Below are 25,715 nucleotides of genomic sequence, written 5' to 3' on the forward strand. Positions count from 1 at the left end.
TTGTAGGATTTTAGAGATGCTTCGACTGATTGTCCACCTATCTAAATCAGCCGATTTTCAATTTAAAATAAAAACACCTTGATCAGTAAATTGGACAATCACAAAAATGATATTTTCAGCTCCTGTTTTTCTAAGCTTTACAGTAATTCAGTTGCAGTACTTCTTTATGCAAGGTATTACGGTAACTGAGCCAGCTCATCTTTACTTTTTTGTTTGCACCAAATTTCCTGTAGTGTAAACAAAGCAATTCAAGCTTTGTTTTACAAAAAAGCGAAAGGTGACTGAAATATTAGCTTTATTCCTTATTATATTAGACCTATGCAATCAGACAAACAGCAAAAAAGCTACTCTAATGAATTCAGATCTTTTCATTTTGTCCATTATTTCAAAATGGACACCACTTCAGTTTGGACAGCAAGCTTGATTTGAGTGCAGCAGAATTTGAAATTGCGGTTAGTAATTAATAGGTTTGTTAGCTTAACAGAAAAATGTTTTTGTTTTACTTATAAACTTGTTAAACATGTTAGTTTAGTGTTTTCTTGATCTAAAGCTTATGAGCATTTGAAATATTTGTGGCTTTTTAAAAGATCTGTACTGCGTTTATTTATTGCTGTGTGTTATATAGTGTAAGTTTTGGTAAGAAACAAGTACTGCATTATTAAATGATAATCCATATTTATAATTACAACTCAAGAAATATGAATGTCTAGCTGAAACACTGAAGAAAAAAATACACATGTATAAATATAATAAATATATACTTTAACAGTAAAAAAAAAAAAATGCACGTCAGCACCTACCTATTACTGTACTGTACTGCCATGCGGTACGCTGTGAGCTCTGCAAGGGTGCTGGCATGCAGTTTGTTTTTTATTTTTTTTTCTTCCCCAGCACCACGTCTCAGGCTGCATTTTTAAATCAATGTCAGTTATGTATCTTTTAACAGCATGTCATTTCTCTTTTATTAGAATTAATCTACTATACATTGTTACTGATAAACATAAGCGTGTGGTGTTGTAATTGTCACAAAAAAACAACTTTACAAAACTGCAAATGTGCTTCAATATTGCTTCAATTTACGGAGTAGGAAGAACAATAGTGAACAATATAAAGTGTAAGGCCCGACAAAACTGAAAAATGTGCTGAATATGGAAACCACAGACGGTAGTGTTAATGTATTCCTAATTTCCTGCGTCCTAATTTACGTTTTAAATTCTGTTATATTATGTTTTGTTAACATATTGTGACAGGCAAAGAAGCCTGTGATGCACTAATGGAGAGCAGAAAGTGTGTAATGAATGGTATAAGTAACAGGACTGGGTGAAGGGCTTCTGTTTTATAAGGAGCTGACAAGCTTTCTTTAATTGTTTTGGAGGTGTGCTCAGTAACCCAGAAAATGGAGTATAAGACAGGGCACTGTTTATTACGGAACAAAGACTCCAAGTAATAGTATTAAACTCCAAGTTGTGTTTCCTTATTATGCTGGATGTTACAATATTATATGAATTGATCAAATTTGTTAATACTATATTATAATTTTGTTTAGTAAATAAATATGACTATTCACTAATCTAGAGTATACAATTTTTATCTGCTCTGCTATCCATCTTTTCTCTTATCCGTCATGGTCTCGGTCTCAATCCCTGATGGATAATTCAGGTTTCACACACACGCACATACATACATACATACATACATACATATATATATATATATATACACACATACATACATACATACACAGTATACTCACAAATATTTTATATATATATATATATATATATGCACACACATATATATACTGCTCAAAAGAATTAAAGGAACACTTTTTAATCAGAGTATAGCATAAAGTCAATGAAACTTATGGGATATTAATCTGGTCAGTTAAGTAGCAGAGGGGGTTGTTAATCAGTTTCAGCTGCTGTGGTGTTAATGAAATTAACAACAGATGCACTAGAGGGGCAACAATGAGATGACCCCCAAAACAGGAATGGTTTAACAGGTGGAGGCCACTGACATTTTTCCCTCCTCATCTTTTCTGACTGTTTCTTCACTAGTTTTGCATTTGGCTACAGTCAGTGTCACTACTGGTAGCACGAGGCGATACCTGGACCCTACAGAGGTTGCACAGGTAGTCCAACTTCTCCAGGATGGCACATCAATACGTGTCATTGCCAGAAGGTTTGCTGTGTCTGCCTGCACAGTCTCAAGGGCATGGAGGAGATTCTAGGAGACAAGCAGTTACTCTAGTAGAGCTGGAGAGGGCCATAGAAGGTCCATAACCCATCAGCAGGACCAGTATCTGCTCCTTTGGGCAAGGAGGAACAGGATGAGCACTGCCAGAGCCCTACAAAATGACCTCCAGCAGGCCACTGGTGTGAATGTCTCTGACCAAACAACCAGAAAGACTTCATGAGGGTGACCCAAGGACCCCATGTCCTGTAATGGGCTCTGAGCTCACTGCCCAGCAGCATGCAGCTCGATTGGCATTTGCCATAGAATACCAGAATTGGCAGGTCCACCACTGGTGCCCTGTGCTTTTCACAGATGAGAGCAGGTTCACCCTGAGTATATGTGAAAGACGTGAAAGGGTCAGGAGAAGCCGTGGAGAATATTATGCTGCTTGTAACATCGTTTAGCACGACTGGTTTGGTGGTGGGTCAGTGATGATCTTGGAGGCATATCCATGGAGCGACTCACAGACCTCTACAGGCTAGACAACGGCATCTTGACTGCCATTAATTACTAGGGGTCTTTTCGCGTGTGGGTCCCAAGGAAGTCTTGACAGACCAGGGGACACCTTTCACCTCAGAGACGTTCAAGGAGACTGCCAAGTTGCTGAAAATAAAGCATTTAAAGACCGCGGTGTATCATCCTCAAACCGACGGGTTAGTAGAGAGGTTTAATTAGACTCTCAAACAAATGCTACGTAAGGTGGTCAGCGAGGATGGAAGGAACTGGGATCAGCTCCTCCCCCTCGTCCTTTTTGCTTATCGGGAAGTCCCACAAGCCTCCACGGGTTCTCCCATTTTGAATTACTGTATGGGCGACAACCTCGGGGCATATTAGACATTCTAAAAGAAGGGTGGGAAGAAGAGGCTCTTCCCTCTACAAACATATTAGAGTATATCGCGCAGTTACGCGATAGATTGGGAAAGATTCGGCCTCTCCTTAAAAGTCACATGGAAGAAGCACAAGCAGCACAGGCCATTATTACAACCGCGGCACGTCTCTTCAGGAGTTCCACCCGGGAGATCGGGTCATGGTCCTAGTGCCTACCTCCTACTCTAAGCTGCTTGCCCATTGGCAAGGCCCCTACGAAGTTAAGGAGAGGAAGGGGCTGGTCGATTATTTGGTGAGTCAACCCAATCGTCGGCCAAAGGAGCGGGTTTATCATGTGAACTTGCTGAAACCGTGGAAGGACAGGGACCCCGATCCCTCCTCCGGCCAGCCCCACTCACTCTTCGCTCACACACCCCACCTTAACTTCGGCACGGAGTTAAGTCCCAGACAGCGGCAGGAGCTGGAAACAGTTATCCGGGCCGTCCGGAGGTAGTCAGTGAACCCCGGAAGGACCTCTCTGGTTGAGCACAACATTGTGACAGAGCCCGGGGTTATTGTCCGAGAACGCCCGTATCGTCTTCCCGAGGCAAAAAGGCTGAAGTGGAGCTTGAGATCAAGCGCATGCTGGAGCTAGGTGTGATTGAGGAAAGTTATAGTCCCTGGTCCAGCCCAATTGTGCTCGTCGGTAAGCCTGACGGGAGTTGGAGGTTTTGCAATGACTTCCGTCGGCTTAATCAAGTCTCCCAATTTGATGCTTATCCTATGCCTCGGTGGGCGACCTCCTCGAGAGGCTGGGACAGGCTCGGTACTTGACCACACTTGACATGACAAAAGGGTACTGGCAGGTTCCTTTAACGGACTCCGCAAGGAAAAACGCGTTTAGTACCCCTAGCGGACACTGGCAGTATTGTGTCCTTCCATTTGGGTTACATGGGGCGCCAGCAACCTTCCAGCGTCTGGTGGACAAAGTGCTCGCCACATAACTCATACAGTGCTGCCTACCTGGATGGCGTGGTCATCTATTCCAGCACATGGACAGAACACCTACAGCAGGTCCGAAGCGGTATTGCGAACACTTGGTGAGGCCGGGCTCCGGATTAATCCCAAGAAATGTTTCTTTGGGTTAAGTGAAGCCAAATATTTAGGCTACCTGGTGGGTCGGGTACCGTGAGGCCATAGTGCTCCAAAGTTGATGCCATTTTGAAATGGCCCCGTCCGTGAACCAAGCGGCAGGTCCAAGCCTTTCGGATTAGCGGGTACTACCGCCGGTTTGTACCCGTTTCTCGGAGAGAGCGGCGCCTTGACTGATTTAACAAAGAAGAGGGCCCGAACATTGTGGTATGGACTGAGAACACAGGCACTGCATTTAGTGACTTGAAACAGGCCCTTACGTCCGCACCTATTTTGATGGCACCTAACTTCTCTTTGCCTTTTATCCTCCAGACGGACGCTTCGGACACAGGCCTGGGTGCCATGCTGAGCCAAAGTGTCGATGGTGTGAAACACCCCATCATGTTCCTAAGCCGGAAACTGTTGGACCGGGAAACCAGGTATGCAGCGGTGGAAAGGGAGGCTTTGGCGATTAAATGGGCGATTACTCAGCTGAGGTACTACCTGTTGGGCCGGGAGTTCACTCTTGTCACGGACCATGCGCCTCTACAGTGGATGGCCCTGCACAAGGAGTCGAATCCCCGGGTCACCCGGTGGTTTCTTGACCTGCAGCCGTACAAGTTTTCGCTCGTTCATCGTCGGGGTGCTCTCCATGCCAATGCTGATGCTCTTTCTCGGGTTCACGACCTCTCGGTTAGGGTCGCCCGACCCGACGGGTCTGGGCTAAGGGGGCCTTGTCACACACGTGCGCATGGGAGGCAGCTAAAGGGCTTGAGTGACGGCAGTTCTGAGACAGGCCGGGCTGTGGCAGAGTGCACGGACTCTTTTTCTCACTTCCCTGTAGACCATCCCTGGGAGACTCCACCTGGCTCTCGTGACATCACTTCCGGGACCGAACCAATGGAGACAGAACTAACCGACGCCGGCCCCCCTGATGTCACGTCCGGGCCTGATCCAATGAGTGGCGAACATGTGCCCGATTCCCATGACCTCACTTCCTGTCTTCCCCTTTAAAAGCCTGCCCTTTTTCCCCCCTTACCCTCAGTCTTGTTTTGGACTCGATTGTATGCACATCGGTGCTGTTGTTATGATAAAAAACGACTTTGCAGCCAGGATACCAAAATATACGGGTGGATGCCCCAAAACTTCTTTGAGTATATACACACACATACAGTGGTACCTCGGTATACGTCTGCTTTGGAATCAGTACAACTTGGTATACGTCCTGTTTAGAGGCAAAATATTTTGCTTGGTATACGACCTTTGTTTGGAATACGACTCGTGTGCTAGAACAAGTGTGGTATACCGGGCGCGCGCCTTCAAAAAAACAAAGTTTTAACCTGTACCTGAACCTCGCTCATTCAGCATCAACATGTTTCGCTGTGTAAAGAGTTAACTTTTGTACTCTTTTGTGTTTATCTTTGTGCATAGCCAAGCCCTTCATTATGGCTCCAAAACAATCTGCTACTGCTTCAGGGGCCGTGCCCAAGTGCAAACGGAAGATGTTAATGATTGCCGAAAAGGTAAGCGTTTTGGATTTGTTGAAGGCTACGATTCTTTTATTTAAAAAGTAGGAAAGGAATATAAGATCTACGGCCGCAGTGTCCTTTTAACCAGGGTGCAAAACGAGTTGTAAGTGGATGTAATAAGGCAATAGTCTGGATGGAATCTGCTTTAGGGATTTGGATTGAAGACTGCCAGAACAAGAACAATGGCAGTGCTTCACATTTGCCTGAAGAGGCTACTTTGGAAGAGCTGTAACGCTCTCCTTTGTTGTGCAGTAAAATTAAACTCATTGTTATCGGACAAGTCATTTTCATTTATTTCATCTAATTGCTTTTGTATTTTAGTATTAAGCAGTGTTTAAATTATTTTCTACAACCCCATCAATGTATAATATGCCAATAACAATAGGATTTTTTTTTCATGGGAACGAGTGAATCATTTTCCCATTATTTCTTATGGGAAAAATTTGTTTGGTATAAGTCCAAGGATCTGGAACGGATTAAGGATGTATACCAAGGTACCACTGTATATGTGTGTGTGTATATATATATATATATATATATATATATATATATATATATATATATATATATATATATATATATATATATATATATATATATATATATATATATATATATATATATATATATATATATATATATATATATATATATATATATACACAGGTACTATATATATACCGACTTCTTCGACGGATTGGTTCCGACTGACTGGTTGTAAGTTGATCTGACGGAAGTCGGCCTATGTTAAATAAAGGTAAGAATATTAGACTGGGTAATGATATTGTAATCATCTTTAAGTAATATTTTATTAACATTTTCTTACTTTCTAAGTCAAACACAGCATACTACAATACAATTGGCTTAATATGTGGAAAACATACAAAAATAAGAAATACTGTACATTTAAATTCCTGGAACCACTGGTACTTGGCTGCGGGTTGTTGATATCGCATTCATCAGGCGAGGCTGCGGACGGGGTGATGGGAGGAGTTGCTCTTTTCATAAACATAGTGAGCTTCGTCTGAATTGTTTGGTTTTTTTTTTCTCTTCATAAATTTAATATAAGGACGAAATGTGTCCTCTCCGGCGCATTCCTTTAAAGCAGCGCTTCCCGATTGGGGTGCAAGCAAAGGGGTGCGAGCAACTGTTGCTGGGGGTGCCAGAATCCATCGAGGAAGAAAAATGAAAAACATTATTTGTACAAAATCTTAATTTATCTATCCATTCCTAAATAATTAAATGGACAGGTTATTTCGTATCAGTGCAATACGCTTCTTGTTAAAACAGATAATTTCCGCTCTTACGCGCACTTAGTGCTGCGTGGGTATTATGAACTGTGATATGAACTCATATTTTTTCATACTACTTCTCAAACCAAGGGGGTGCGAAATCAGCCTCGTCCGTCACAGGAAGCGCTGCTTTAAATTCTCGAACAGACTTCTAGCCTTCGACTGTATTGTAAAGAGTCTTAAGGGCGTCTGCTTTGAATCTGATCTTCCATTCAAATGTTTAACAATTTCTCCATTTCATGGATGGGCCCGGTACGTTGCTTCGTAATCACTGTTGATCGCAAAGGTGCAGAACCTTTCACAGCTTCACAAATTCTATTTTTGTCCTTTAAAACAGTCGACACAGTAGAGTGTGATAACTTTATATGGCTGGGGAAACTGTTGAACATATCGTAAAGTCGACCAGTCGTAACTTGCATAGGTCGTATGTCGACAAGTACCTGTATATATATAGAAAAGTGGGGTGTGCATAATTAAGCCCCCTGAGTCAATACTTTGTAGAACCACCTTTTGCTGCAATTACAGCTGCCAGTCTTTTAGGGTATGTCTCTACCAGCTTTGCACATCTAGAGACTGAAATTCTTGCCCATTCTTCTTTGCAAAACAGCTCCAGCTCAGTCAGATTAGATAGACAGCGTTTGTGAACAGCAGTTTTCAGATCTTGCCACAGATTCTCGATTGGATTTAGATCTGGACTTTGACTGGGCCATTCTAACAAATGGATATGTTTTGTTTTAAACCATTCCATTGTTGCCCTTGCTTTATGTTTAGGGTCGTTGTCCTGCTGTCCCACTCCAGTCTCAAGTCTTTTGCAGACTCCAAGAGGTTTTCTTCCAAGATTGTCCTGTATTTGGCTCCATACATCTTCCCATCAACTCTGACCAGCTTCCCTGTCCCTGCTGAAGAGAAGTACCCCCAGAGCATGATGCTGCCACCACCATATTTGACAGTGGGGATGGTGTGTTCAGAGTGATGTGCAGTGTTAGTTTTCCACCACACATAGCGCTTTGCATTTTGGCCAAAAAGTTCCATTTTGGTCTCATCTGACCAGAGCACCTTCTTCCACATGTTTGCTGTGTCCCCCACATGGCTTGTGGCAAACTGCAAACGGGACTTCTTATGGTTTTCTGTTAACAATGGCTTTCTTCTTGCCACTCTTCCATAAAGGCCAACTTTGTGCAGTGCACGACTAATAGTTGTCCTATGGACAGATTCCCCCACCTGAGCTGTAGATCTCTGCAGCTCGTCCAGAGTCACTATGGGCCTCTTGGCTGCATTTCTGATCAGCGCTCTCCTTGTTCGGCCTGTGAGTTTAGGTGGACGGCCTTGTCTTGGTAGGTTTACAGTTGTGCCATACTCCTTCCATTTCTGAATGATCGCTTGAACAGTGCTCCGTGGGACGTTCAAGGCTTTGGAAATCTTTTTGTAGCCTAAGCCTGCTTTAAATTTCTCAATAACTTCATCCCTGACCCGTCTGGTGTGTTCTTTGGACTTCATGGTGTTGTTGCTCCCAATATTCTCTTAGACAACCTCTGAGGCCGTCACAGAGCAGCTGTATTTGTACTGACATTAGATTACACACAGGTGCACTCTATTTAGTCATTAGCACTCATCAGGCAATGTCTATGGGCAACTGACTGCACTCAGACCAAAGGGGGCTGAATAATTACGCACACCCCACTTTGCAGTTATTTATTTGTAAAAAATATTTGGAATCATGTATTATTTTCGTTCCACTTCTCAAGTGTACACCACTTTGTATTGGTCTTTCACATGGAATTCCAATGAAATTGATTCATGTTTGTGGCTGTAATGTGACAAAATGTGGAAAAGTACTTTTGCAAGCCACTGTATATATATATATATATTCACACACACATACACAGTGCATCCGGAAAGTATTCACAGCGCATCACTTTTTCCCCATTTTGTTATGTTACAGCCTTATTCCAAAATGGATTAAATTCATTTTTTTCCTCAGAATTCTACACACAACACCCCATAATGACAACGTAAAAAAAGTTTACATGACGTTTCTGCAAATTTATTAAAAATAAAAAAATTGAGAAACAACATGTACATAAGTATTCACAGCCTTTGCCATAAAGCTCAAAATTGACGAAAATCTTCCAGAAGGACAATCATCTCTGCAGCAATCCACCAATCAGGCCTGCATGGTAGAGTGGCCAGACGGAAGCCACTCCTTAGTAAAAGGCACATGGCGGCCCGCCTGGAGTTTGCCAAAAGGCACCTGAAGGACTCTCGGACCATGAGAAACAAAATTCTCTGGTCTGATGAGACAAAGATTGAACTCTTTGGTGTGAATGCCAGGCATCACTTTTGGAGGAAACCAGGCACCGCTCATCACCAGGCCAATACCATCCCTACAGTAAAACATGGTGGTGGCATCATCAAGCTGTGGGGATGTTTTTCAGCGGCAGGAACTGGGAGACTAGTCAGGATAAAGGGAAAGATGACTGCAGCAATGTACAGAGACATCCTGGATAAAAACCTGCTCCAGAGTGCTCTTGACCTCCGACTGGGGCAACGGTTCATCTTTCAGCAGGACAACGACCCTAAGCACACAGCCAAGATATCAAAGGAGTGGCTTCAGGACAACTCTGTGAAAGACCTTGAGTGGCCCAGCCAGAGCCCAGACTTGAATCCAAATGAACATCTCTGGATAAATCTTAAAATGGCTGTGCACAGACGCTTCCCATCCAACCTGATGGAGCTTGAGAGGTGCAGCAAACAGAAATGGGCGAAACTGGCCAAGGATAGGTGTGCCAAGCTTGTGGCATCATATTCAAAAAGACTTGAGGCTGTAACTGCTGCCAAAGGTGCATCAACAAAGTATTGAGCAAAGGCTGTGAATACTAATGTACATGTGATTTCTCAGTTTATTTTAAAAACATTTGCAAAAACCTTAAGTAAACATTTTTCACGTTGTCATTATGTGGTGCTATGTGCAGAATTCTGAGGAAAAAAATGAATTTTATACATTTTGGACTAAGGCAGTAACATAACAAAATGTGGAAAAAGTGATGCGCTGTGAATACCTTCCGGATGCATTGTATATGTGTGTATATATATTATAATATATATATCTATCTTTATATAACATAATATATATATATATATATATATATATATATATATATATATATATATATATATATATATATATATATATATATATATATATATATATATATATATATATATATATATATATATATATATGGAACCTCGAGATACAAGTTTAATTGCTCCAGCACTGAGCTTGTATAGCAATTTCTCTTATCTAGAACAAACTTCCCCATTGAAAATAATAGAAATCCAGTTAATCCGTTCCACACCCCCAAAAATATCAACATAAAAATCAATTTTCCTAACACTGATAAATAATATATACAAGTGGAACCTCGGTTTGCAAGTAACTTGGTTTACGAGTGTTTTGCAAGACGAACTAAATTTTTTTAATTAATTTTGTCTTGATAAAAGGAGCGATGTCTTGCAATACAAGTAGTATGGATACATTTTGAGCGTCATGTGAGCATAACTGAGCTAATGGTTCTTCTCTCTCCTTATCTCTCTAGCTCGTGCACGCCTGCCCCTATCTCTCTCTCGCGCACGCCTCTCTCTCTCTCTCTCTCATATTCTCCGTCTGCATGTCCGCGATATTTTTGGATACGCTTATACAGCGAACTCCTACAGCGAAACAATGAAATCACAAGCGCACAAACACGTATATCCTCACGCTACAGGAGAACAAGGAACACTGAGTGACCTCACGGGCTGGCAGTGTCAGCTTGGGTGAATCCCCGAGTCGAGGCGGATCGGAAAATGCATCACGCATAACCACAGCCTGGCCCGTGGCTCGTTACGCGAGCAAATGCTTGTATTTAGATACGAATTTTTCGCTAATACTTTCCTCTTATCTTGAATTTCTCATATGCAGAGGTGATTGTAGAGGTTCCACTGTGTGTGTATATCTATACTAATAAAAGGCAAAGCCCTCACTCACTCACTCACTCACTGACTCACTCACTCACTCACTGACTCATCACTAATTCTCCAACTTCCCGTGTAGGTAGAAGGCTGAAATTTGGCAGGCTTATTCCTTACAGCTTACTTACAAAAGTTGGGCAGGTTTCATTTCGAAATTCTACGCATAAGGGTCATAACTGGAAGCTATTTTTCCCCATATAATGTAATGGAGTCTTGAGTTGGAGATGGCCGTGGGGGGCGGAGTTTCGTGTGACATCATCACGCCTCCTACGTAAGTACGTAGAGAACAAGGAAGGACTCCAAGCACAAAACGCCATTTCACAATTGAGAAGGCAGAAAAACATTATGAAGCAAATGATGCATATGCGGAAACAAAGCACGGCGTTAACCGTAAGTTTATAATAAATTAAGTTCATAGACAGGCTGCCACTAGCGCTTGTAATTTAGTGCCTGCCCATATAAGGCCGCCCATCAGCGCAATCCAATACAAACACTGCCGGTAAATGTTCACGGGTGAAGGACTGTGCTTATGCAGAGGAAGATGAGATGGTCAGGGTGGTGTTTGGCACAAACTCATTGAAACTGCGAGAGAAACTTTTAAGTGCCGGGTCTTAGCTGACATTACACGAGATGGCACCAGTACAGCTGGGAACCTTCGATGCAAGAACACCAAGCGGCTCACGTGAACTGACGCAATGCGCAGACAAAAGCAACAGTTCCAAAGAGTGCTGAACAAAACCGAATTACACAATTGAGAAGGCAGCAAAAAAATATGAAGCGCCTTATACATACAATCATATTCATAAGTGCAGCTACTGCGGAAACAAAGCACACGGTGGAAAAAGTGAATGTCCTGCTAAAGGAAGACAGTGTAAAAAAAAACCCGTGCATGCAGTTTGTCACATCACAGATAAAAAGGAAGACGAGCTGTTTATTGATGCAGTAAGGAACTAATCGATGAATGAAACCTCTTATCTTTACAACGATTGACAAACACGGAATGTAACTTGAACACATCCTACAAATACGAGCCTGATTGAAAGAAATAATGATAATCAAATCCTTGATGACAGCAACATTCAATAACACTCACAAAACAATTACTGTATATTGTCAATCATGTTACGCTATTTTTAAAATGTTCCCTTTTCTTTTCATAACTTCTACTTCTCCACTGCGTACACGGTATATATATAAATGTATATATATACCCGATCTACAATCCATCCTTTAGCATAGACAAGCCACACGCTGTGGCTCAATTGTAGAGTCTTCGCCTCTAATGCCGACATTCGAGGTTCGATTCCCGAGAGGGTGTACTGACTATGTATGCGCTACCTGATTCATTTTACCTTCGATCTCCTTGGTTTGGGACGTATGAAAAATATTAGGTTAACGCAGAATCATGTTACGTTATTTTTAAAATTTTCCCTTTCTTAGCACAAGCACAGCTGAGAAGCTTCGATGCATGTACTCCATAACGCGTTAAAAATAACGCATTTAATCACACTTTCAATTCCAAGCAAACGGAACTTTTGTCAATGCATGATTTCCTGGTACATCCATTACACTGATGCACACATCACAGCTACAAAAATGTTAGAGTCGGAATAAAGCGCGTTCCTACGACTGATCATTTCGACTACCCGAGCCTTGATAAAAGCATGGTTTTGTGCACACTGAAAAGCAAGCAAAATTAGATGCATTACAGAAAGCGGACTTTGTGGCTCTTACTGGGGATCATTGGACTTCCGTGACCGTTAGTAATTCTAAATACATCTAATTACAAAATGTTCAATGATCACACTGTTTTAGCCTAATGTACAAAATAATTTTGGCTAATGTTACTCAGAGTTTAAAGAGTAAGCTGGTCAAATTACCTTTTATGTTTCTGACTTATTTTTTAAGAAGAAAACTGCACTTTATGTTGAAATTTTGGTTATTATTATTTAAAGACAATACTATTCTGAAAATGTACTTAAAGTACTTAAACTACCACTTTATTTTTAAGTCTGCCCAATTTTAACCAGGGATGATATTTTTGTTTCTGTTTTGAATTCAAATGCAGTTTAAAAGCTTTTTTTCAGAAATTAAAACAGCTTCAGTTTACAATATTCATGTCCATGTCTATTATTTGATTCTGTCGCCCACTAAAACCGCTTTTAAATTAAAAAAAAACATTTGCATTTGGGGCAAATTTACGTGTCGATTACATACGATTAATCAAGATTAATTCTTACACAGCCTCTAATTAATTGGATTAATTTTTTAATCGAGTCCCACCCTAATATATATATATGTAGATATATATATGTAGATTTGTATATATATGTGTATATACAGTATATATGTAGATATGTATATGTTGTATATACAGTATGTATATGTGTGTGTGTATATATACAGTATGTGTATATATGTATGTGTGTGTATATATATATATATATATATATATATATATATATATATAACAACACTCATGACAATGACAAAACAATTACATTGTCAATCATGTTACGTTATTATTAAAATGTTTCCTTTTCTTTTTACTTCTCATGCCAATCTCAGGTATTTTTCTATGTATATATATATATATATATATATATATATATATATATATATATATATATATATATATATATATATATATATATATATATATATATATATATATATATATATATATATATATATATATATCTATATATATATATATAACTAGCAGAATACCCGCACTTCGCAGCAGAGAAATAGTGTGTTAAAGAAGTTATGAAAATATAATATATATATACACATACACACACACATATATAAACATATATATACATATACATACATATCTACATATATACACACACAGCTATTTCGTATCAGTGCAATACGCTGTTTGTTAAAACGGATGACACCGCTCTTACGCAAGTCTGCGTGGATATTATGAACTATCGATTTGTTCAAGTTCTATTTAAATTTTAAATAGAAGGAATTTTTATTTAGTCGACAGAAATATCTTTGGTAGGAATGGTAAAACAGACAGGAATATTATTCCTGAATAAATCAACTCAAACCTTAAACAACTTATAATATTTTGCTCTCCATAAAAAAATATCCTGTCTAAATTATACAAGTTAGAAATAAAGTAAACATTAAAAGAACAAACATTCAAATTTCTTTACTCTTATGTAATTTTATATTTTATAAAAATAAACTTAGATTTTAAATATCCCAAAAGATTTTGCTCTCCATAAAAATATATCCTGTCAAAATTATACAAATTCAAATATGAACATGCTGCATAACAAAACCTAGAAATATAAATAAAATGTGTTCCTTTCAGCAATAACAAATCAAATCATTCAGTTGTCTTTGTTCATATGTCATTTTAGAGCTGGACGCCTGGCATCTTTTTTTGGCAACAGGTTCGTTTCTGTTTGGTGTGAGGTTCTGTGTTGTGGAGATTCTCAGGATGGATTGCAGGTGCTCATCAGTGAGGCTACTCCTGTGTGCTGTTTTGTTAGTCTTTATCACTGAGAAGAGCTTCTCACACAGATATGTGCTACCAAACATGCACAAGGTTCGAGCCGCATGTAGACGGACTTTTTTTGTTCTTCAAAGTCACCAAAGCGCCGTGCAAACTCAGTGCGCTCATTTAATCAGCAAAGTGCGTATTTGGGAACACCGTAGTGACGACTTGGTTTAACATTACTTGGTAATAGGGAAAGTGGGGCAAGTGGTTGTGTCTCCCATAAAAGCAGTCTCAATTGAAATCACTTTGTGATTGTGCACGGTAAAAACGTCCGCTGAAGTGTCAGATTCTTATTTAATTCTTCTGCTTTCTGTATCTTCTGCATTGCATTCAGGTCTTTCAGGTTACCCTGATGTTTTGTTTTATAGTGCCGTCTTAGATTAAATTCTGTAATTACAGCCACATTAGCTCCACAAATGAGACACACGGGTTCAGTAAACATATACTCAGCCTCCCATCAGTTTTTAAAGGCTCTATTTTCAGAATCAACTTTTCTCTTCAGCATCGTGTGAGCTAGCTTCGCAATAACTTGCAGCATGTTAAGGTAGACTTGATTAACGCGGTAACTGTTCGGCAAGGCAGCTGAAGCGCTGCATTATGGGATTTGTAGTTTATTGTGTTACCAGCGCTTCATATACCCGGGCTTTAATAACAATAATACAGTATATAAAATGATCTCGGGCGGATATAATTACACGCTGGCCGGATGTGGCCCGCTGCCCTTGAGTTTGACACATATGGACTAAATAGAACTTGAAAAGATATATTTTTTCAAATGTGATCGCGCAATTCAGATAGAGTTTTCGGGTTTTGTTCAGCGCTCTTTGGAACTGTTGCCTTTTATCTGTGCACTGCGTCAGTTCACGTGAGCCACTCTGTGTACATGCATCGAAGGTTCCCAGCTGTGCTGGTGCCATCTCGTGCTATGTCCATGGCTGTATTTAATGTTACCTTAGTCCTGGCACTTAAAACTTTCTCTCGCAGTTTCGCTGAGTTTGTTTCAAACACCACCCTGACCATCTCATCTTCCTCTCCATAAGCACAGTCCTTCACCGTGAATATTTACCTGTGGCAGTTTGCTATTGGATTGCCGCTGACGGACGGCCTTATATGGGCAGGCACTAAATTACAAACGCCAGCGGCAGCCTGTCTATGAACTTAATTTAAAGTGTAGGTTTACATCGTAGCAGAACTCATGAATATGGTTGTATATGTCACTCGCTCGCTTCTTATTGTTTCGCTGCCTTCTCAATTATATAATGCATGTTTTCTTCAGCTTTTGAGGTCTTCCTGGTTTCTATGTACTGCGTGATTACGTGGGAGGCGTGATGATGTCACACGAAACTCCGCCCCCACGGCGTTGAAGCTCATCTCCATTACAGTAATAGAATTTCGCATAGAATTTCGATATAAAACCTGCCCAACTTTTGTAAGGAAGCTGTAAGGAATGAACCTGCCAAATTTCAGCCTTCCACCCACAGAATTAGTAGTGAAGTTGAGAATTAGTAGTATATGAGTGAGTGAGAGGGCTATATATATATATATATATATATATATATATATATATATATATATATATATATATATATATACATATACACACACACACACACACACACACACACACACACACACACACATATATATCTATACTAATAAAAGGCAAAGCCCTCACTCACTCACTCACTCACTCATCACTAATTCTCCAACTTCCCGTGTAGGTGGAAGGCTGAAATTTGGCAGGCTCATTCCTTACAGCTTACTTACAAAAGTTGGGCAGGTTTCATTTCAAAATTCTACGTGTTATGGTCATAACTGGAACCTATTTTTCTCCATATACTGTAATGGAGTTGAGCTCGATGGCCGTGGGGGGCGGAGTTTCGTGTGACATCATCACGCCTCCCACGTAATCATGTGAACCGACTGTCAACGCGTAATGCAGAGAAAGCATGGAAGAGCTCCAAAAGCGCTGAAGAAAACATGCATTATATAATTGAGAAGACAGCGAAACAATAAGAAGCGAGCGAGTGACACATACAAGCATATTCATGAGTGCAGCTACATCGAAAACAAAGCACGGTGTAAACCTAAAGTTTAAATTAAGTTCATAGACACGCTGCCGCTGGCGTTTGTCATGCCCACGGCTAATGCGGGATACAAGTTTAATGAGAGGACGCAGGGTATAAACGAGAGTTTTGATCACTTTGTAATTAAGTTAAAATTGCTGGTGAAAGGCTGTGCTTATGCAAATTCTGAGAGACTGTGTTTGTGGGGGGATAGACAGTTAAGGTGGGTGGGGGAGTGACGTCATCATCTCCCCTCCCATTCACCTCATTTCGCTCTGAGCTGAGATCCGCAGCTAACACGGTCCTGCGGAAGCAACTTTGTGACACTGCCACCAAATATTCACAGAAAAATCCACAAGTTAATACACACGCTGCCTCTAGAGTTTCTCCACACTCTGAATCCTCCAGGCACTACTTACAAAAGGTTACATTGACAATCATGTTACGTTATTTTTAAAATGTTTCCTTGTCTTAGCACAAGCACAGCTGAGAAGCTTCGATGCATGTGTTCTATAACGCGTTAAAAAATAACGCATTTAATCACACTTTGCATTCCAAGCAAAAGGGAACTTCTGTCAATGCATGATTTCCTGGTACACCGATTACATTGATGCACACAGAGCTACAAAAATGTAACAGTCGGAAGAAAGCGCGTTGCTAGGACTGATTGGAGGAAAATTTCATTTCAAAAGACTACCCGACGGAAGCCTTGATAAAAGCGTGGTTTTGTGCACATATATACGAGGTGTGGCAGAAAAGTAATGAGACTGATTTTTTATTTACCAAAGTTTTCATTTTTTTCAAACATCAATGTTATCCCCTTCAAAGTAGTTCCCATAGGCAGCAACACACCGATGGAGACTTTGTTCCCACTGTTGGTAGCAGCGCTGGAAGTCTTCAACCGGTATGGTCTTCAGCATGTCCGTTACACTCTTTTGGATGTTTTCTAAAGTCCCGAAATGACATCCTTTGAGGACATTTTTCAGTTTAGGAAAAAGTCACACGGACTGAGGTCAGGTGAATAAGGGGGCTGGGTAACCACAGGAATGCCTTTTGAGGTCAAAAATTCTGTTATGGAGAGGGCAGTGTGACATGGTGCGTTGTCATGATGGAGCATCCATTTGTCTGCAATGTATGTGTATATATCTATATATATGTGTATATCTATATATATATATATCTATATATATATATATATCTATATATATATATATATATATATATCTATCTATATATCTATCTATATATATATATATATATATATATATATATATACACACACACACACACACACACACACATATACACAGTATGTATATATCACATATATATCTATAGTTGGCAGAGTTTGCTGGGAGGTGTGGAGGAGAAAATTCTATTTGTCATTGGTTTATTTGTGTATAGTGGCTGTGGTGCTTAAAGGTACTTTAAAGAAAGAAGAAGAATTAAAAAATTCAAAATTCGAGCCAAAGAGCTTGTCGCCGCACATTCTGAGGAACTGACGATGGAATAGTTGATGGAACTACAGACACAGCAATATATGGAGATTCTGCAGGAGATCAGTATCGCAGAGGAGTCATAGGCGGAGGAGGTTCTCTCTTCAAGTGAGATAAAGGAAGTATTGGCAATGCGGGAAAAAGTTTCGGACTTTATTGAAAAGAAACACCCTGAAAAAGTTACAACTGGTCGTGCAGCAGCGCTACTTAATGACACTTGCCTAACTCATTTCAGAAACATTCTATCTAAAAGGGGAAGAAGAAACAAAGCTCCTTGGGCAGGTTTCTATTGAAACGCCCTGTGAATGAAAGTGACGAAAGCGTGGTAAAAAAGAAAAAAAATTAGTGAAAAAGAAAATGAAGTTAAGCAAAAGTGAAGTGAAAGAAAAAACATCACAATACGCTAATCGGCTCTGCCAACATCGGTTTATTTCTTTAGATTCACTTTTATGTATTAGGTTTTATTTTGTTTGTATACAATATTTTTCCATTATAAATACATTTTTTCTTATGTTGAAAACACTTAACAAAAAATTGCAGTGGTTTTTTGGGGGCTGGCACAAATTAATCTCATTTCAATTAATTTCAATGGGGAAAATTAATTTGAGATACAAGCATTTTGACTTACGAGTTTAATTCATTCCATGACCAAGCTCATATCTCAAGGTACTACTGTATATAGTTAGAGAAATGGTGAAAAGTACTCTTTTTAGTAAGCCTCACTTCCTTATTTTAAGGAAATTGTATTTTATTATTTTTATGGGCACTGAACTATAAGCATACAGGCTATCAATTTAGTAATAGAAAATGAACAGTTAACACCTGTGGCCTCCAGTTTAATTATAAAATTACACTTTAACATAGGACATAAAGCTTTTATGTATGTTTATGCAGGAGCTTAGCGTAAAAGGTTTTTTAAAGGGATAAACAAAAAAAACTTGCTGGCTTTTGCCAGTATAACAATTGATAAAACAGTATAACAAAGAACTCTGAGCTAAACTGCTAAATAAAAACCATTTGCGTTCTCTATATATACTTACATACATACACACACGCACGCACACAATAACTGCATGTGGTCTTCGGGATAAAAAACAACCCGAATACACCCTAGCAGTTTTAATATATTCTTGAACTTGGAGAGACATCAGCTAACTCGTAAGAATTACCCAGTGCAGAGGACCTGGACCCACCTGTGGATGCAGCCCCACTGGCTTTTGTAAAAAGACACTGGTAATACTATACGTTTGCTGTATCGCTGGCATACGAGTCCTATTAATCTTTGTCTCAAGAAAATACCTTCCGATAAAGAATGTTTTTAATGAACTTGTTACTGAGATGTTTCACTTGCACTTTGTTCAGCCGTGGCAATTGCTTCATTTCAACGTTGTGTCTATTCAAATGTCATTAGCACAGCATCGTTTTCGCATGGCTGTGTTTGCTGCACACTGGTATTTCATAGCAAGTGCTAAAAAAATTTAAAAGTGCATGCATGCGCCATCTACTGACTGTGGTTAAGCTTGAGCAGAGCAGACTGCTTCATACACACACAGGTCTTTCGTTTATATGTGTCTAATATTTCACTTTACCAATTCATGTAAAATTCTTAAAATCTTGTCAGCTTTCATTAACAATAACGTCATCCAGATTATCTGGGTAGTCAGAACTATAGCATATCTTGTGCAGAGGTACACTTTACAAAGGTACATTTTAATGCAGACAACCCAACCCCTTATTTGGCTTTGATTTATCACTGAACTTTACCTGACATTTTAAATCAGGTTTTTTTTTGGAAATTGTATAGCAATATTAATCTTGCTCATCCTTTACAGCAACTTAACATCACACACAAATATATGCATAGAAAATGACAGAAAAGTACTTCGTACTCATTCGGACTACATTAATTCTAGACGGAACAATAAAAATCTGTTACCACATACCATTTTCCTATAAGCAGCTGACAATTCTTTTAATACTTCTTCACTCAGAATATCCAAAGCTCTAAATGCAAAAGATTTAAAGTGTTAAAATAATTTGTGCTAACAATTCCATAAATTAAATACAAAAGAAGTCAATTAAAATATACCTTGCTTCAAGTAGCACTGCCATATTAAATACAGTGAACTGCATGCAGGACATTTTCAGCTGATTTGCACTGTACATAGCAGCGAATTCAAGGAGCTCTGCTGCATTCTTTAAAGTAACTAAAAAGGAATACAGTTAAATATAAAATTAATAATACACCTAATACAGTGCAAATGAAATGTACTGTGATGTGAAAATACCATATGAATGCACAGAAAATGATAATGGACCAAAGCCCAGATTTCTTGCAATTAAAAACTGAGAACATCAAATAGTGTGGTTATGGAGGTCTAACAAAGAATTTATTACAAAAGAGACACATTTTTGCTATGTATATTATAAAATTTAAAATACCTATTCCATAAACACAAAACTAATTATATGAAAACTTAATTTAAATATTAGGATTTGTTATTATACATTAGGATATCTAAAAAAGGAGAAGATACATGCTGCTAAATGTAATGAGCTTATTCTATATAGACAGACAAGGCCTCGGTCCATTTTTACCTGGTACTAAAAACCATTATGCTCAGCCAAAAAATTAAATAAGACATTTCTTCTAAAAGATAGACTGCAATTAAGATTTATTTTAAACTAGTAAATTTGTGTCATGAAAGAAATCCGCCTGAATTTTTAATCAGACAGTTTTAATCTATAAATTAGGGGATTATTTTTTTTCACTAAAAATGAATTCCATTTGCACTTTTGGTACAGCAATATTACCTTATGAAGGGAAAACACAGCAAGTTGGTGACTCATGAAAGAAAAAAACAACTTCAACTTGAACCTAGCTTCACCGCACTTGATTAATACAAGTAAAAAATATTTTACTGAATTAAAAGAGATCAAATATGTTGTCCCAGAATGATGTTTAATTGATGCCTTTTATTTAAAAAAAAAAAAACTTAAACAAATAACTTACTAACCATGTTAACTGCTAAAACTTCCTATCAGGGAAGTAGGTAAATCAACACATAACTTAGGTCAACGAAACCCCCCTACAGATGGACATGAGGGGAAAAAAAAAAAAAGCCTGTGTTCCACTGCTATATTCTTCAAAAACGTCAATTCAACATGTCTGCCACATACCCTACATTTTGTCAATTATTTTATGCAGTTGCTTATGTTACATTGTTGTTTCACAATGTCATACTGGATGTTGCAGCATGCACCCAAACTGACTTTTTTTTAACCCTTCTTTAGTGTAATCCACATTTACAGAGGGAAAGCTGGAGTATGGATTCAAGTCTCCAGTAGAATAAGGCAAATTAAACCAACTAATAATGGAACACAGCTAATAAACCACATGAATCAGCTTTTCTGGCAAATCAATGGAATGAAAGAAAAATAAAAAGAAACTAAGATACATGGAACTACTCAGAAGAACCCATCAAAATGAGAATATTGACAAAATAAAACTACAAACTAAATGATGCTGAAACAGGTAATGAGAGATAAGGTTGGAAGTCATTAATTTTAAAATGTGTTTCTTCATTAAAAAGTACACTATAGGCAAGTTACTTGAGCTACTCACGCTTTTCAGTAATTGTTACTTCACACATCTCCTTTAAACGAGTGATCAAAAGCTGGTCAGCCACAGCCAAAACATTGCATATGAACTCCACATTTGATGCCTCTAGAAAAACAAGACCTTTATTAGTGATTCAAAAAATCAGCAAATATGTAACAGAATTAGTTTTATTGCCAGTACCCAAAGTATTACATTTTTCTAGACACATACATATTATCTAATACTTTTTTGCGAAAACTCAAAACACTCACTATACAGTACAATTCTTCCATGCATAAATAATAAACTAACCAAAAAACATGTGAACTCCCACTCTCTCACTATACAACTATGTTTATTTTTAAACACTCTCTTTTATTCTGTGTTATCATCCATATCCTATATGCTTTGCTTCCTTCTAGTCACTTATATCCACTGGACTCTTTGGCAAAGTGGCCTGAAAGTATGCACTCCTGACTAGCCATTAGTGACCTCTTCACCTTGTTCTTTCCTTTTGCCTTCCAGAACAACCTGCTGTCAGCCTATATTTACCTGTTAGTTTAACAGACATTTGAACATCCCCATCGACTGCTCGCATTCTCTTGCAAATAACCGTCACCTAAAACATCTTTCACATTTTCTACTTAATTAACCTTAGTTTCTTAAGATTTTATCAGGGGGTGCTGCTTATACTACATACAGACTATCAAACAGAATCCTCCAGAATTATGTATTAGGTCTATTATTCTCCAGTTTTTCCTAAATATCATCATGTTATGTCAGCATCTTCTCAGTTTCTATCCTTCTTTATGACTCAAAAAGGTCGTAGGAGTGCACTGCAGTTTTCGTAATGAACTGCTGTAGATTAAATTCACCTCATCCTTTCTGAGACAGTGCTATCTTAAATTCTAATAAACCATCTTTCTATTACAGTCCAACAAATACATGGAAGTAAAATACAAGGGACAATCAAAATGTTTTTCATTTGATGCATCACGAGAATTACCAATAAAACTAAACAAATTTAATTTTCAACAAAAAGCCTGTGAACATGAATGAACCTGTTGTTACATTTACAAAGCTTTTCAATTTCATTCAAATTAAATATTTTGTCAAAACACTTTTCTGTAGCTGCTTTGTCATTGTCATAGAGCTTCTCATGAAAATAACCTAGGGAAAATGTGGCAGTCAGAAAGAACTAGGAGCAGAGAACAAGGTGATAGATATATTTTTTAACCCAGAATTTCACAGAATAGCGTTGCAACCTGTGCAGTGCAAGTGGCCACATTGTCTTCAAGGAGAAGGGGGATGCTAGACAGGTTTCCTTGTTGCTTCACCACCCATCCCCTTTTTTCACCCAACATTATAGTGGCAACTTGTGTAGTGACTGTTGTGTAAATACTGACTGGGCTATTCACAGGATATACCTAGCCGGTCGGTGGTTTGGTAGGGCGCGTAGGAGGGGATATTGTTCTATGATTATGATCTATAGTTCTGGCCAACCTCCAGATGGTTCTCCAGGAAAGCCCCAAGCCCAGTTCGGTTATTTTTGTGTCTCACCTCGTAACATCACAGTCCATGTCTTAACTGAGGCATAAATATGGTAACTGGCCCTAGTATATACTGACTAGGTGAGAATACTTCTCCAAAGGTATATTGATTTCAAAATTCAATGATAAAAGAATACTTGGTTTTACAATTTTTTGAATCCAAGTGGGCTTGGATAAATTGTTTTTAAACTTGCATTATAAAGTATATATTCCAGAAACTTTAAATTCACATATTTCACTAGATACAATTTAAATTTGGTGACATAGAAAAAACTCTTTTGGGTAAAGGTTCTGGCTGAAAAAGCTTTGATCACTCTTTGGAGCTGTCCTCAGAGGTTATGTGTCTTGTCACTTGTTTAATTATATATTTATTGGTCAATACATCAGGAAATTTTGAAAAGATTGGTAGTGAAAGATAAAAACCACAGCTACAAAATTTTATAGAACATCACTATGGAGACAAAACAAAAACTTAAAATAATCCATGAAAACATGCAATTCAATTTTATTTTATTGGTTGGGTATCCTAAAATGTGAAGAAATTGCCTTTGTAGTACTGATGAAACAGACAAGGACAACACAATTTAAAATAATAAAATAGAATAAACTATGATGAACTATGATGGGAAATATAAATATATATCTAAAGGTATAACTAATATTGACCTAAAGGCAGTTATTACAACATAGATAGCCTAATGAATTTATGCATTTTTTTTTTACTTTTGTTTTATGCTGTTGTATATACATGATCAAATTACTAAAAGATACAAACCATTTATCTTGTGTTGACAAGCACCAGTCTATTATTATTTGACATAGCCAGGCTTCAGTGAGCTACCAATTAGCAAGTCTTGGTCTGGACTCCTTCTAAACAGATGACCCTCTGACTATTTTGAACAGGTCTAAGGTTGTGGATTCTTTCCAAATATAGCAGGAGGGGGCAAGCAGATACATTTTTTTTTTTTAACTGGAAGATAACATAGGCTACATTACTCTGACTGAAAAATGCAAATTACCTGGTAAAATAAAAATATTGTCCTCTTCATTTTTATAATTCATATTACTGGATAAAATGTCCAGATAAACAATAACTACACTCCAAAATCATTCTTAAAGTACCTTTGATAGCAGGCGCCTCATCTGTATAGACATAGTCCACTATAACTTGAAGCACATCTGCAGAGATTGGCATCTCCACTACAGAGCAGCTAGTTGCCTAAATAAATAGAAGATGACATAAAAGGGCATATTAAAATACAAAAGAGGTTGTTCAGCCATAACAAACAACTTCATTGTAATGTTTTTCATGTATTACGAGTAAATATCTGAAGACAGAGACACATTAAACATGTGTTAAGTTTCATTCAAAGCTCAAGCAACAATTTTGGCTAAGTAGTGCAGCTTGAAACTGAACCTGTCAAAGCTAGCACCTCCAATAACAGAAGTGATACATCCAAAAGACAAAAAGTTTTATCCCTACACAACACTCATTTCTTTTTTTTTTCTTTGGACATGTCCAGTCTAAAGTGAAACCTAAAACAAACCTGACAAGTCATTGCTTTGCATTGTCTTTATCTAACATGACTGCATTTCAATTGGAAATGGTGCTCAAAAGATAGAGCAGCCAATGAAGGTTTGAAGTCTTCACACCTTTTAAGTGACTTGTACCCATTACAAAACATGTGATTCTAAGTTAAAAGTCTATTCAAATAATACACAGAGAAAAAATAGTCTACAGTAGGCCGCATTTTTTTCATCTGCAGGTTTGATGCAAACTGCAGCTACAAATGATCTCATGTGATTAGTTGCAAACTTATTATTAAAATTTGCAGAGCTACTGGTTCTCATTCTACATTTTGTTTTGCAAACTTTCATGTGAATTAAGAATCAGATATGATGTTAACTATATTAAATATATTTACTCAGCATTGATATCTACTCAACATTGAGAAAATTACCGTAGATACTCACCTATTAGTCGACCTCGCAGATAAGTCGAGTGTATTGTTTAAGCCGAAAATTATGAAATTTGTTATGACCCGCATTTAAGTCAAGGGTAAAGCTTGACAGCCTATCACATTCTTTGAATTTCATAATTATACCCAATGTACCTGGGCCCAGACTTTCAACATTTTAATCTTTGAAGAATTTTAGTAGGCCAAAATTAAAACTCCAAAAACATTTTTATTCATTTACTTACAGTTAGAATATTTCAATTAAATTCGTATTCAAATCCCTCGCATATAATAAAGTGGCCCTAAGTGTCTTCTTCAAATCCTTCAAAGTCTGACTCTTGTTGGGATCAGAGCTTAAAATAGCAGCCTGACATCCCAATTATACTGAATGTTGGATGTGGGTGGAGTTGTCGGGGTTTTGGTGGGTGGAGTTTTGGGATTGAGTGTATGTTGACGGCATGGTGGGGCTCTTGTGTTTTTGGTCTCTGTTAAGCTAAAACAGGCACCTTAAAAAGA

The 25,715-nt window shown here is 38.3% G+C and overlaps 1 protein-coding gene across 3 annotated transcripts in view; it reads right to left on the reverse strand.

Moving 5' to 3' along the window:
* ibtk (inhibitor of Bruton agammaglobulinemia tyrosine kinase) overlaps window positions 1–25,715 on the reverse strand; it is a 135,136-nt gene that overhangs the window by 41,635 nt on the left and 67,786 nt on the right. For all 3 annotated transcript variants that reach the window (XM_039747832.1, XM_039747836.1, XM_039747835.1), the window contains exons 16-19: window positions 24,364–24,460; window positions 21,716–21,817; window positions 20,180–20,297; window positions 20,034–20,094 (exon numbers count right to left, since the gene is read on the reverse strand). In XM_039747832.1, coding sequence (XP_039603766.1) covers window positions 20,034–20,094; window positions 20,180–20,297; window positions 21,716–21,817; window positions 24,364–24,460 — 378 coding nt within the window. The remainder of the gene's footprint in view (window positions 1–20,033; window positions 20,095–20,179; window positions 20,298–21,715; window positions 21,818–24,363; window positions 24,461–25,715) is intronic.

The sequence above is a fragment of the Polypterus senegalus genome, chromosome 3, assembly GCF_016835505.1.
Source record: "Polypterus senegalus isolate Bchr_013 chromosome 3, ASM1683550v1, whole genome shotgun sequence".
NCBI lineage: Eukaryota > Metazoa > Chordata > Cladistia > Polypteriformes > Polypteridae > Polypterus > Polypterus senegalus.